Source organism: Trachypithecus francoisi, unplaced genomic scaffold (assembly GCF_009764315.1).
Source record: "Trachypithecus francoisi isolate TF-2019V2 unplaced genomic scaffold, Tfra_2.0 Lachesis_group0, whole genome shotgun sequence".
NCBI lineage: Eukaryota > Metazoa > Chordata > Mammalia > Primates > Cercopithecidae > Trachypithecus > Trachypithecus francoisi.
The window spans coordinates 17,635,647-17,650,040 of NW_022681453.1; the positions used below are offsets into that span (position 1 = coordinate 17,635,647).

The 14,394-nt window shown below is 49.9% G+C and overlaps 1 protein-coding gene across 3 annotated transcripts in view; it reads right to left on the bottom strand.

Annotated features, from left to right (window-relative positions):
- Positions 1–3,706: 3,706 nt before the first annotated feature.
- Positions 3,707–14,394, bottom strand: part of TRAIP (TRAF interacting protein) — a 31,870-nt gene continuing 21,182 nt past the window's right edge. Inside the window, exons 9-13 of one of the 3 annotated variants that reach the window (XM_033207829.1) lie at positions 7,336–7,488; positions 5,114–5,162; positions 4,711–4,860; positions 4,552–4,602; positions 3,707–4,342 (exon numbers count right to left, since the gene is read on the bottom strand). In XM_033207829.1, the coding sequence (XP_033063720.1) occupies positions 4,220–4,342; positions 4,552–4,602; positions 4,711–4,860; positions 5,114–5,162; positions 7,336–7,488 (526 nt within the window). In that variant the 3' untranslated portion in view covers positions 3,707–4,219. The remainder of the gene's footprint in view (positions 4,343–4,551; positions 4,603–4,710; positions 4,861–5,113; positions 5,163–7,335; positions 7,489–14,394) is intronic. The other 2 variants (XM_033207813.1, XM_033207821.1) reach the window with 2 other exon arrangements.

Genomic DNA, 14,394 nt, shown 5'->3' on the forward strand with positions numbered 1-14,394 from the left:
CAATAAGAGCGAAACTCCGTTTCAAAAAAAAAATATTGCCAAATGTGGTGGCCCAGGCCTGTAGTCCCAGCTACTCGGGAGACTGCAGCCTGGGTGACAGAGATCCTGTCTCAAAAAACAAAACAAAACAATAAAAATAGAACAACAAAAAACCACCCAAAACAGAATATTCCGAGTATTTTTTTGTGGTAACTCTGGAAATCTTATTCTCAAATTCCTTAGGGATTGTTCAATTGTTTTTTTTTTTTTTTTTTTGACACTGGCAACTCTGTTGCCCAGGTTGGAGTGCAGTGGTACTATCTTGGCTCACTACAACCTCTGCCTCCCTGGTTCAAGTGATTCTCCCGCCTCAGCCTCCTGAGTAGATGGGATTACAGGCATGTGCCACTGCACCCGGCTAATTTTTTGTATTTGTAGTAGAGACGGGGTTTCACCATGTTGGCTCAGATGGTCTAGAACTCCTGACTTCAGGTGATCTGCCCACCCCGGGCTCCCAAAATGCTGGGATTACAGGTGTGAGCCACCACACCTGGCCTAAATTTTTGCTTGTTGAGGGCTGGAGCCATCTGTGATTTTTCCAAACTAATTATGCAAAGTGTGTGTCTCCTGTATGTGTGTGGTCACTGAAGTTTGTTATCTCTTATAATGGTAAAAACCTCAATTACTTTTGCACCAATCTAATATTTTATTTTATTTTGCAGCAACCTAATTTATTTATTTATTTATGAGCCAAGGTCTCACTCTGTTGCCCCAGCTGAACTGCAGTGGTATAATCACTGCTTACTGCAGTCTCCAACTCCTGGAATCAAGCAATTCTCCCGCCTCAGGCTCCCTAGTAGCTGGGAGTCTGCAGGCATGCACCACCACACCTGGCTAATTTTTAAATTTTTTTGTGGAGACAGGGTCCCACTGTTTTGCTTAAGCTGGTCTTGAACTCCTAGGTTCAAGTATTCCTCCTGCCTCAGCCTCCCAAAGTGTGAGCTGCTGTGCCCAGCCTCTATTATCTCTGTAGTCAGCTAGTGAGTGAGCTCACAAAGATTTTCTGGCTTAAAAAACAAACAAAAAAAGGCACGGGTCCTTTAAATCTTCTGATATGTTGCCAAGGTGGGGTGGAGTGGGGTATTAATGCAGGAATTGCATCTAAGAGGCTGAAACCAAGGCAAGCATCTCAGAGTACCTCCAGGTCCACCAAAGCACACAACCCCCCAGTTTTTGGAGGGCAAAGTCCCCAGACCTGTTCTGGCACCAGTCAGCTGGTTTCAGAACTAGTGCTGTTATCCCCACAGCCGGGTGGGGCTGAGGAATGGGAGTAGTAGCTGCTTGATTCCCACTACTCTCTTCATCCAGCAACCCCCTTGTTAAATGTCTGATCAGGAACCAGAGTTCTGAAACGATTGATTATAATCACTGCTCTTTTCAGCTCAATGATTGCTTTGATCCAGGAACCAACTCCTAGAGCTTCCAATTCCACCATTGTGCATGCCTTCGCTCCACACTCTTTTGATTACTATAGTTTGTAGTTAAGTTTTTAAATTGGGAAGAACTTTATCTTTTCTTTAAAACAATTTTAAAAAAATGTTTTGGCTATTCAGAGCCTCTTGCAATTCCATATAAATTTGAGAATTAGTTTTCAAATTTCTGCAAAAAACAAAGGCCATTGGAATTTTGATAGGGATTGTATTGAATTTGTAGAATGCTTTGGGGGTTATTGCAATCTTAAGTCTTCCAATCCATGAACACAAGATGTCCATGTATTCAGGTCATAAGTTCAATTTTTGGTAACCACCACACCTGTCTATTTCCAAAACTTTTTCATCACCCCAGACAGAAACTCTGACTATCAAGCAGTAACTCCCCTGCCCCCTCCCTCTATCCCATGCTAACTTCTATTCTGTCTCTGTGAACTTGCCTGTTCTAGACACTTCATGTAAGTGGAATCATACAATAGTTGTCTTTTTGTGTCTGGCTTATTTCACCTAGCTGCCATAAGTTCTTAACCTATACACAACACAGATCCCCACTTTATTTTTATTTTGGGGAGTCTCGCTCTGTCGCTCAGGCTGGAGTGCAGTGGAATGATCTCGGCTCACTGCAGCCTTTGCCTCCTAGGGTCAGGTGATCCTCCCACCTCAGCCTCCCAAGTAGCTGGGACTACAGGTGCACACCACCATGCCCAGCTAATTTTTGAATTTTTGGAGAGATGGGGTTTCACCATGTTGGCCAGGCTGGTCTCGAACCCCTGGGCTCAAGCAATCTACCTGCCTTGGCCTCCCAAAGTGCTGGGATTATAGGTGTGAGTCACCACGCCTGGCCCAGATCCCTACTTTACAGATAAAGAAGCTGAGCACAGGGGCCAGGCACGGTGGCTCACGCCTATAATCCCACCACTTTGGGAGGCCGAGGTGGGTGGATCACCTTAGGTCAGGAGTTTGAGACCAGCCTGGCCAACATGGTGAAACCCCGTCTCTACTACAAATACAAAAATTAGCCAGGCATGGTGGTGTGTGCCTGTAGTCCCAGCTACTCAGGAGGCTGAGGCAGAAGAATTGCTTGAACCCGGGAAGTGGAGGTTGCAGTGAGCTGAGATTGCGCCACTGCACTCCAGCCTGGGTAACAGACTGACTCTGTCAAAAAAAAAAAAAAAAAAAAAAAAAAAGAAGCACCCGAGCACAGAGAGGCCAGGTAATTTACCTAAGATCACTCAGCTGGTAAGGACAGTGCTAGCAGCCAGCCCCTACACTCTTAACCTGATGCTTCACCTCACATCACTAAACTTCCTTGGCTCAAGTCAGCTGCAGAGGGGCCAAAACTCATAACCAAGAATGGCACCTCCTTGCCACAAAGCCCCATACTCCTCCAGATATGCTAGAGATCAGCTGGGCAACCTCCACTGCAGCACTCACTCACTCCCTGTGCTCTTAATCCCCATGCTGGGTCCTGGGAAAACAGGTGAACTCCTACCTAACAGTGGGAGAGGGAAATTTAGGGGACTTCACCCAGGCTAGGGGTCAAGAAGTGAAGCACTTGAAAGAAAGTGCCCGTGGCTGGGTATGGTGGCTCACACCTATAATTCCAGCACTTTGGGAAGCCAAGGCAGAAGGATCGCTTGAGATCAGGGGTTTGAGACCAGCCTGGGCAACACTGCAGGATCTTGTCTCTACAAAAAGTAAAAATAAAAAAATTAGCCAGGTGTGGTGGCATGTACCTGCAGTCCCAGCTACAGGTTGAGGTGGGAGGATCACCTGAGCCTGGGAGGTTGAGGCTGCAGTGAACTGTGATTGTGCTGCTGCACTCTAGCCTGGGAGACAGAGGGAGACCCTGTTGCAAAAAGAAAAAAAAGAAAGAAAGAAAGTGCCTTTGCAGCCAAAAGTCAAAAGCTAGTAATTTGGCTGGTAGCGTTTAAACATGGGGAGGAACGGAAGGTAGTGGTCGCTGGTTATTTGCTGTGAGTATCCCTGTATAGATAGATTTCCGTTTAGTCATTCATTTTCCTACTTATGGCCTTTAGGCTGTGCCCAGGTTAGAGACTGTGAGAAAAGCAGAAGTGATCTCATTTTTGCTAGAGTCTTCCCGTGCCCCATGAGAAGGCACATGCCTAGGGAAGGAACTGCTAGGTCTGAGGCTAGGTGATATTCCTGCTTTAGAAAGTCATGCCAAACAGTTTTCTAAAGTGTTGGTGCAAATTTACACTCTCAGAACCAGGAAGAAGAGATTATTATTATTATTTTTAATTTTATTTTACATGAAAATCTTCCATCCTCTCCATACATCCCATTCTATCCTCCATTCCCCAACCTGCTTGGCCCAGGCTATGCCTAGCAGCAAGTCAAAGGCAGGTAGAAGCTCAGGCTGAAGCTGCCTGAGATGCCTCAAGTACTCTGGTCCACAGAGGCAGTCAACAAGCGACCGTGGTCTCCAGGCCCAGAAAGAGTCAGACCACATCTGATCATGGCTATAAACAGGAGCCTGACAACAGGAGCAGGCCCTGCTGACAGGATCGGTGGGCTGGTCATGTCAGCTCCCAGTCATGGGAGTGGGGCAGGGTGGGGGCAGGAAGAGCAGTCTCTGGGAGTCACACTCCCCCTCACCTGTTTGTCTGCCCTTACTCCTCAGGCTGGTCCCGAAAGTGGGGCTCTGTCCACAAAACCCCCTGCCTAGACAGTCCTTAAATCCTACAAGTTGGACGCATGTGTCTGGCCACTGGTCAGACTCACTGTTCTCACGACCACAGGAAGGTGTCCAGCTTGGCCTGGGAGAGAGAAGGCACTGTCTTCACCCTCACTCTCTGCTTAGCCTTGGTCTTGGGCTTAACAGGCATTGGGCGGATCATGGCTGTGTCAGTCTGGAAGAGTTGTCAAGGAAGAGGCTTGGAGAAAGGACTGTAATGCAGGGCAAGAAAGGCTCTGAGCCGGGGCTGGGCAGCCCCAGTACACAGAATGAGGCCCAGCACTGCACACCTGAGGCTGTTGGCACTGGCAGGCTGGGAGTATAGGTGAGGCATAGTATGGGCTCCACAGCTCAGCTCAGCTCAACATCACAGAAAAAGGATACAGGCTGGATGAATTTTGTCCGGCCACCGAGCCCATCGAAGCCTGTCCTTACCTAGGGTGAAAAAAAGAGATGAGTGGGCCAGGCTAATGGGCTGGGTGGCTGGCCACCCATTTCTACCCAAGAGGGTTGGCTCCTGCCACTGTGAGAAGCCATACTCACCACATCTTTGCTGCGACAGGACTCTGACCTGGGCCTCTTGAGCTGTTTCTGGCCCAGGATGGCATTCCGGACAAAAATAGGGAAGGCACCAACCAATTCCTCATCTGGCTCTCCTGCACAGCTCTGGTCACCCAGTGAAAGCTGGGACTTCTGCAGGGAAGACCCCAGGGCCAGACTTGATAAGCCAGATGTCAGCAAAGGAGGGAGGGTAGTGGTGGTGGAACAAGATCAGGATCTCTGATGCCTCACTAGGAGGCAGGAGGGATAATGAGTAGAATCCCAAGGGTGGCTCCAAAGTACCTCAGTTCTGGACCAGGAGTGACAGGGCTCTGGCAAGACCGTGCCCTCCCAAAAGTCCAGTCCTGGCAATGGTTAGACTGTGCTTCTTCTAGAAAGCTCTTACCTTCTTGGGGCCTTTGCATATCTTCTTGGGGACATCCTGAATTGGGGAGCTACAAGAATGAGACAGAAGGCAAGGGGTAGGTAAGAAAGACATGAGGGCAGGTGAACCAGCCTCAGCACACGTACCTTGGGGAGTTACCATGTGGCACTGCTGCTGCCATGCCTGCATTCTGGGCAAGGCACCTCAGTGATCCCACCCCACGTGCAGGTCTGTAATAGCTGGACAGTCATAGCCAGTAGGGTGGCAGAGACAGGGATGACTGGGGATGACTGGACCGTGTTCCAATCCTGTGGCTTCCACTCAAGGCCAAATTCCAATGCTCCTCAAGTCCTCGGGCACCTTACCATGTCCCAGGCTCTATATGGGGCTGGAGAGCCCAACCAACTCACCACCCACAGGAGGAAAGCCAGTCATGCCCTGATATGAGCAAAAGGCATCTTATGAGCTCAGGCCTAGTCCTGCCTTCCCAGAGAGGGGACACTACCTCCACGAGAGCCTCAGTAAGTTAGCCTTTCAGTAAAGTCGCTCACAAACTCCTCTCAGAACAGAGGGCCAGGCCATCTCCCTAGAGAGTGTGTGTAGGAAGGGCCTGGGGCAGAATAGCACATGGCCCCAGGCCCTGGCCTCCCAATCCCAGCCCCAGAGCTGGAAACTGTATTTCCATCCAATTCCTGGGGAACCCAGCAGCTGGATACCCTCTACTGGCATTTTCCCTGGTGGGTGAGAAGATGGTGATCTTTATTTATTTATTTATTTATTTAGAGGTGGAGTCTCACTCTGCCGCCCAGGCTGGAGTGCAGTGGCATGATCTCGGCTCACTGAAAGCTCCACCTCCCAGGTTCACGCCATTCTCCTGCCTCAGCCTCCCGAGTAGCTGGGACCACAGGTGCCCGCCACTAGGCCTGGCTAAATTTTTTTGTATTTTTAGTAGAGACGGGGTTTCACTGTTTTAGCCGGGATGGTCTCAATCTCCTGACCTCGTGAGATCCACCCGCCTCAGCCTCCCAAAGTGCTGGGATTACAGGCATGAGCCACCACAACCGGCCTGAGAAGATGGTGATCTAAGACTGGCCCTGTGGCTTCTCAAGTCATAAGGACAGGCATGGGATCAGGGCCTGGTGGCTGACTCCTCTGCTCTTGCCTTAAAGGCCTGTGGTAAGGCTACATGACAACCAAGGCTCCAGAACGGATGAGCTGAGTTAAGGACTCTGAACTTCACTACCTCCTTCGCTACCTCCACAGGCCCTGAAGGTGGTGGAAATGTCTCTGAAAGGCCTGGCAGCCTGAAGACCCCAGATGTCCACCTTCAACCTTTACAGTGGAAGACGGGCAACGGGAGGAAGCCAGAGTACACAGCAGACACTGACAGGATCCCTGGGGACTGCAGCCCACGGGTCCTAGGTTTGTTTCTCATTGCTACCAGGCCTGGCCCTCTACAACAGGGATGCCCACGCCCCTGAGGTTTGGGAGGTTAGACAGCCCAGCTGGCTTGCCCTCTTGCTCCCTTCCACCTCCACTGTCTAGCATCTCAATTTCTTTCTCTTTCTTATCTTTCTGTCCAAAGTCTTTGAATAAGAGGAAACCTGCCCAGCCCTTGACCAGCCTCACCTGAACAGTAGCTGTATGAATGAGTATAGTCCTTGTCTCCACAGTGAACCACACTTGGCAAACCTGGTCAAGGAGACAGCCTCCCTTTTTCTGGTCCCACAGTACCCCAGAGCAGGTTCCACCTGCCCCACTGGAGTTCCAGACAGCTTCTCATGCCTGCCCCTGTGGGTCACCCCCTTGGGTGGTAAGGCCCTGGGCTCTGTGGTTTGTGATGATCCTCCCTCAGGCATGAGCCTCAGAGGCAAACATAGAAGAGGAAGTTCAGAGTCCCTGGCTCAGAACTCTGGTGGGCAGACCTTCAAGGTACTGGGAGCACCCTCTCCAACTCCACTGGCCCAGACCCACACCTTCTGGCATCCCTACATTCTCTCTAACTTGCATTCCAATACCTTTGCCTTGAAGGGTGATGGTGAGGAATAATGAGACAAGAGAAGGGGTTTGCAGATTGAGTGCTCAGGTAAGGGAACAAGAGGTAGCTGGAATCAAAGCCATAGCCAAGCCTAGGCAGCACTCACTGCCCCATCAGCCACTCAGAGCTAACAGCACAGGGCCTGCAGAGCTGTCTTAGCTATCCCCCCACCAGCCCATGGACAGTGCCAGGGACTACCACTCACTGTGACTTCTCTAGGCAAAGTTTTTTGGAGTAACCATGCTGGGAGCTGGAGGGCCGGGCTGGGGGAGTATCCACATCAAAGGTAGCATTGAGATCAATATCCTCACTGAAGGATGGCCGGCGGAGCTTCAGGTTCACTTCCACAGGGGCTGGGCTGAAGGCAGAGATGACCTGGTTACTTGGGGCCACAGTGGTAACCCAGAAGGACAACAGCTCCTCAAGCATCAGAGACAACTCAGCTCCAGGGACCTGGAGCCCACTCCTGACTCAAGGCCACCCCTCAAGAAAGCCCTACTCTTGGCCAGGCACAGTGGCTCACGCCTGTAATCCCAGCATTTTGGGAGGCTGAGGTGGGTGGATCACAAGGTCAGGAGATCGAGACCATCCTGGCCAACATGGTGAAACCCCATCTCTACTAAAAATACAAAAATTAGCTGGGTGTGGTGGCTCGTGTGTGTAGTCCCAGCTATTCAGAAGGCTGAGGCAGGAGAATCGCTTGAATCCGGGAGGCGGAGGTTGCAGTGAGCCGAGATTGCGCCACTGCATTCCAGCCTGGCAACAGAGCGAGACTATGTCTCCAAAAAAAAAAAAAAAAAAAAGCCCTACTCTCTAGAGAATAAACCACTTGACTCAGTCCTTTGCGTAGTCACGGGACCAGTGAAAGTCTGGAAGACAAAGAAAGAAGCAAGCCAAAACCCAGAGAAAACCTAAATGTATAAACAAAAGCCTACTGCCCTTTGATCACATGGCCTCATGTCTCAGAATGCAATGTAAGGAGCCAGTCAGAGATGTCACCACAGATTGATGTGGAGGGAAGGTCTCCCTTCCTCTCCCTGTGATGTTGCTACTTATCCCGGCAAATGGCACAATATTAGAAACCATCAAAATGATTCCCTAGGGGACTGGCAGTCATAGCTTAAATATGACATAGGCAAAACGTAGTGTTTACAGAGAGTAAATTTAATAACATGGGGAAATGTTTGTATGCTAGATGTATTTATTTATTTTTTTGAGACGGAGCCGAAATCGCGCCACTGCACTTCCACTCCAGCACTCCAGCCTGGGCGACAGAGCAAGACTCTGTCTCCAAAAAAAAAAAAAAAAAAAAAGCATGCAACAGTAATTCCTGATTGCACCACTGCACTGATCCAGACTCTGTCTTAAAAAAATTTAATTTGGGGCCGGGCGCGGTGGCTCAAGCCTGTAATCCCAGCACTTTGGGAGGCCGAGACGGGCGGATCACGAGGTCAGGAGATCGAGACCATCCTGGCGAACATGGTGAAACCCCGTCTCTACTAAAAAATACAAAAACTAGCCGGGGGAGGTGGCAGGCGCCTGTAGTCCCAGCTACTCGGGAGGCTGAGGCAGGAGAATGGCATAAACCCGGGAGGCGGAGCTTGCAGTGAGCTGAGATCCGACCACTGCACTCCAACCTGGGCGACAGCGAGACTCCATCTCAAAAAAAAAAAAAAAAAAAAATTTAATTTGGCCAGGCATGGTGGCTCACACCTGTAATCCCAGCACTTTGGGAGGCCGAGGCAGGCAGATCACGAGGTCATGTGATCGAGACCATCCTGGCTAACACGGTGAAACCCCATCTCTACCAAAAATACAAAAAATTAGCCGGCATGGTGGCGGGCACCTGTGGTACCAGCTACTTGGGAGGCTGAGGCAGGAGAATGACATGAACCCAGGAGGTGGAGCTTGCAGTGAGCTGAGATCGTGCCACTGCATTACCTTGGGCGACAGAGCGAGACTCCATCTCAAAAAAAAATTTAATTTAATTTAAAAAGCACACAAAACTCCATGTATAGTGCAATTACATGATTTGGCACCCCCCCCCCACCACTCCCAACCCCACCCCCACATGCAGAAAAAGGAGTAGAAGGAAATATTCCACATGTCAACTGTAACTACCTCTATAATTCCCTATTTTCCAAATTCTCAATGAGTGTGTTTTTACTTTTATAACGGGTGGGTGTGTGGGGGGGGGGGAGTGAAGTTTTATTCTATTAAAAACTACAGCCCACAGGATTCTTCCAGCCCACCCAGACCTGGCAGGGCTCCCCAGCTCCTGCCATACAAGGAGAACCCTGGGGAGTGGCAAGGGTAGCTCCAAAGATGCCTTCTCTCTTTCCTTCCTCAGGAAATTTTCAGGGCTGCACCACAGTCCCACTCTCACTGGGGTGTACACATCAGAGGGAGGAAGGCTACCTGCATTGATCTGGGTGGCTAAGCAATCCAGGCAGCCTGGACTATTTCTTCCTTTCCCTGTCCAGGACCCTAGAAGCTCTACTTCTGTCCTTGCCTCCAAGTGAAAATGAAGGCTGCACAAACCCACCTCAAACCAACTCCAGGCTGGCTGCTTTGCTTCCTCCTCTGGGAACCACAGCAGCCAGGACCACTCGTGCCAACTTTTTTGCAGTATCCATATTCTGCCACCATTTACCAATCCCAGCAAGTTGAGGCTCAGGTTAGGAAAGGTAAACTCAAGAGGCAGGCAGGATCTCGCTGGGTGCTGTGAATTTTACCCTCAAGGTGGCTCAAGGCAGGACTTCCTTTTTTTTTTTTTTTTTTTGAGACAGAGTCTCGCTCTGTCACCCAGGCTGGAGTGCAGTGCCCAGATCTCAGCTCACTGCAAGCTCTGCCTCCCGGGTTTACACCATTCTCCTGCCTCAGCCTCCTGAGTAGCAGGGACTACAGGTGCCCACCACCTCGCCCAGCTAGTTTTTTGTATTTTTTAGTAGAGACGGGGTTTCACCGTGTTAGCTAGGATGGTCTCAATCTCCTGACGTCGTGATCCGCCCGTCTCGGCCTCCCAAAGTGCTGGGATTACAGGCTTGAGCCACCGCACCCGGCCAATGCAGGACTTTCTACTCCCAGTCATCCCCTAAGGCGTTGCCTAGTGGTGCCCAAGCTCAAGACAAGCCAGGCTTATTCACTTGCACCTCCTGGTCATCCACAACACTAAACTCAAGACTCAGGAGGTTCTCACGGTGCCTCCCTCACTCCCCATATCCACATCTGGATCATAAGGACACACTTCTTCTTCTCTTAGACTATTTTTTTTTTTTTGAGATGGAATCTTGCTCTGTTCCCCAGGCTGGAGTCCAGTGGTGCGATCTCGGCTCACAGCAAGCTCTGCTTTCCGGGTTCACACCATTCTCCTGCCTCAGCCTCCTGAGTAGCTGGGACTACAGGCACCTACCACCATGCCCAGCTAACTTTCTGTATTTTTAGTAGAGACGGGGTTTTACCATGTTAGCCAGGATGGTCTCGATCTCCTGACCTTGTGATCTGCCCACCTCGGCCTCCCAAAGTGCTGGGATTACAGGTGTGAGCCACTGGGCCCGGCCTTCTCTTAGACTGTTTCTATATTCTTCTTCCTTTTTTTTTTTTTTTTTTTTTTTTGAGACAGAGTCTTGCTCTGTCGCCCAGGCTGGAGTGCAGTGGCCGGATCTCAGCTCACTGCAAGCTCTGCCTCCTGGGTTTATGCCATTCTCCTGCCTCAGCCTCCCGAGTAGCTGGGACTACAGGCGCCTGCCACCATGCCCGGCTAGTTTTTTGTATTTTTTTAGTAGAGACGGGGTTTCACTGTGTTAGCCAGGATGGTCTCGATCTCCTGACCTCGTGATCCGCCCATCTCAGCCTCCCAAAGTGCTGGGATTACAGGCTTGAGCCACCGCGCCCGGCCTATTCTTCTTCCTTTATGAGCTTCAAACCTGTTTCCCTTTCTGCCAGGGGTCCACTTTCTTTCCTTCCCACCTTCTGTTTGTCCTGTAAGGAGGAAGAACCTAGGGCTTAGTAGTCCTTCCCTCACTGGTTGAGGCTGGCTTGAGGCCCTCCTGAGTGACACTATCACCCTTGGGACACCTACCCATGGTCAACTTACAGGGCTTCATGCCAGAGGCCTCAGTGGGTCAGGCAAGACACTCAAAGCTCCCCTTTCCAGAACATAGCTAAGGCCTTGAGCAGCTCATTGCCTGTGTGGCATGGGATTAGTCAATGTCTCCTCCATGAACTCATGGCTCCTGGCGGCCTTACCCTACCCTAAGGAAAGATCTCCCTGGCTCTCTCCAGCCTAGAGTTCAGGGGCCCTTGGGGCCCATGAGAGAGATCTTCCTAACACTGACTTTGTAGTTGGGGTGGTGGCTACCTGCTGATGCCTCCCTAAAATGACAGGTATGAAGGGTAATCCTACTGCAACAAGTAGAAAGGGCAACCACCATCAGCCCCCAGATATTTCCAAAAAATTCTGGGAGAGAAAGCATGGCCAGGGGACAAGAGACTGACATAGCAGCCAGAACCCACAAGGAGGGGTCCATGAAGGCAAGGGAGGGCCTTGCAAAAGCATTAAACAGGCCTGAAAACTGGAACACTGATGAAATTGTGAGCCTGGCTCCACCCCACCCTAATCTGCATTGGTAGAACACTAGGCAGTCAGGCTGCTGCCCTGGGCCAATAAATAGAAGAGCTTTTCTCAAAGACACTAAACAAACCATGTACAATGACCTAGGGCAGTCAATATTACTGGACCCAACAGTAAAGCCTTCTGCATCCTGGGTTCAGGTAAGACTCAACATGATGTGAATTGTCTGCACATCTCCCCCAAACCCTACCCACATAGGTTGGCCTCCAAAGTAGCCAAGGACTACCAGGTATGGGAGAGGAGCCCAGGAGAAAGTCTACGGTGCACAAATACTGACTCTGAGACAAAGAGAAATCTGAGACCATAAAACAAGAACATCCCCCATCTCTACTAAAAATGCAAAAAATTAGCCAGGCATGGTGGTGGGCACCTGTAGTCCCAGCTACTCAGGAGGCTGAGGCAGGAGAATGGCATAAACTCAGGAGGCGGAGCTTGCAGTGAGCCGAGATTGCGCCACTGCACTCCAGCCTGGGCGACAGAGTGAGACTCCGTCTCAAAAAAAAAAAAAAAAACAGGTCGGGCGTGGTGGCTCAAGCCTGTAATCCCAGCACTTTGGGAGGCCAAGACGGGCAGATCACGAGGTCAGGAGATCGAGACCATCCTGGCTAACACGGTGAAACCCCATCTCTACTAAAAATACAAAAAATCAGCCAGGTGTTGTGGCGGGCGCCCGTAGTCCCAGCTACTCGGGAGGCTGAGGCAGGAGAATGGCGAGAACCCAGGAGGCAGAGCTTGCAGTGAGCTGAGATCTGGCCACTGCACTCAGCCTGGGCAACAGAGCAAGACTCCGTCTCATTCAAAAACAAAAAACAAAAAAACAAGAACATCGTGCTTTGCAAAACAGACATACCCAAAGAGCAAGAAAGAATGCTTGCAAATTTAAAACATGAATACTGCCAGGCACAGTAGCTCACGCCTGTAATACCAACAATTTGGGAGGCTGAGGTGGGAGGATGGCTTGAGGCCAAGAGTTCAATATTGACCGGGGCAACATATTGAGACTCTGTCTCTACAAAATATAAAATTAAATAAATTAACTGGGCATTGTGGCACATGCCTGTAATCTCAGCTACTTGGAAGGCTGAGGTGGGAGGATCCCTTGAACCCAGGGGGCGGAGGCTGCAGTGAGCCGAGATCATGCCACTGCACTCCAGCCTGGGCAACAGAGTAACACCCTATCTCAAAAAAAAAAAAAAAAAAGTTGGCCGGGCGCGGTGGCTCAAGCCTGTAATCCCAGCACTTTGGGAGGCCGAGACGGGCGAATCACGAGGTCAGGAGATCGAGACCATCCTGGCTAACACGGTGAAACCCCGTCTCTACTAAAAAAATACAAAAAATTAGCCGGGCGAGATGGCGGGTGCCTGTAGTCCCAGCTACTCGGGAGGCTGAGGCGAGAGAATGGCGTCAACCCGGGAGGCGGAGCTTGCAGTGAGCTGAGATCCGGCCACTGCACTCCAGCCTGGGCGACAGAGCGAGACTCCGTCTCAACAAAAAAAAAAAAAAAAAAAAAAAAAAAAGTTAAATTAAATATGATTACTGATTCAGCCTTAAAAAGGAAGAAAATTCTAATACATGCTACATGGATAAACCTTGAAGACATTATGCTAAGTGAAATAAGTCAGTAATAAAAGGACAAATATTATATAAGTTCACTTATATGAGGCTCCTAAAGTAGTCAAATTGATAGAGACGGAAAGTAAAATGGTAAGTGAAGGAGTTGAGGAGAAAGGGGAAAGGGGAGTTACTGTTTAATGGGTATAGAATTTCACCTTGGGGAGATGAAAACATTCTGGAGTGGGATGGTGGTGATGGTTGCACAGCAAGTAATTGTACTTGACGCCACAGAAATGTACTTAAAAATGGTTACGATGGTGAATTTTGTTTATATTTTACCACAATAAAAAATATTGCTGCAGTAAAAAGTTATAAAAATCAAGCTTCTTAAAAAACTTAAGAAACTTCTTGGGCCGGGCGCGGTGGCTCAAGCCTGTAATCCCAGCACTTTGGGAGGCCGAGACGGGCGGATCACAAGGTCAGGAGATCGAGACCATCCTGGCTAACCGGGTGAAACCCCGTCTCTACTAAAAAATACAAAAAACTAGCCAGGCGAGGTGGCGGGCGCCTGTAGTCCCAGCTACTCGGGAGGCTGAGGCAGGAGAATGGCGTGAACCCGGGAGGCGGAGCTTGCAGTGAGCTGAGATCCGGCCACTGCACTCCAGCCCGGGCGACAGAGCGAGACTCTGTCTCAAAAACAAAAACAAAAACAAAAAACAAAAGAAAGAAACTTCTTAATTTTTTTGGTTTTTGTTTTTGTGACAGAGTCTCGCTCTGTCATCCAGGCTGGAGTACAGTGGCATGATCCCAGCTCACTGCAACCTCCACCTCCTGGGTTCAAGCCATTCTCATGTGTCAGCCTCCCAAGTAGCTGGGATTATAGGCGTGCACCACCACACCTGGCTAATTTTTGTGTTTTCAGTACAACCACCATATCCAGCCAGAAATTTCTTAATTTTCCTAATTTTATTTATTTTATTTTTTTATTTTTATTTTTTTGAGACAGAGTCTCGCTCTGTTGCCCAGGCTGGAGTGCAGTGGCCGGATCTCAGCTCACTGCAAGCTCCGCCTCCCGGG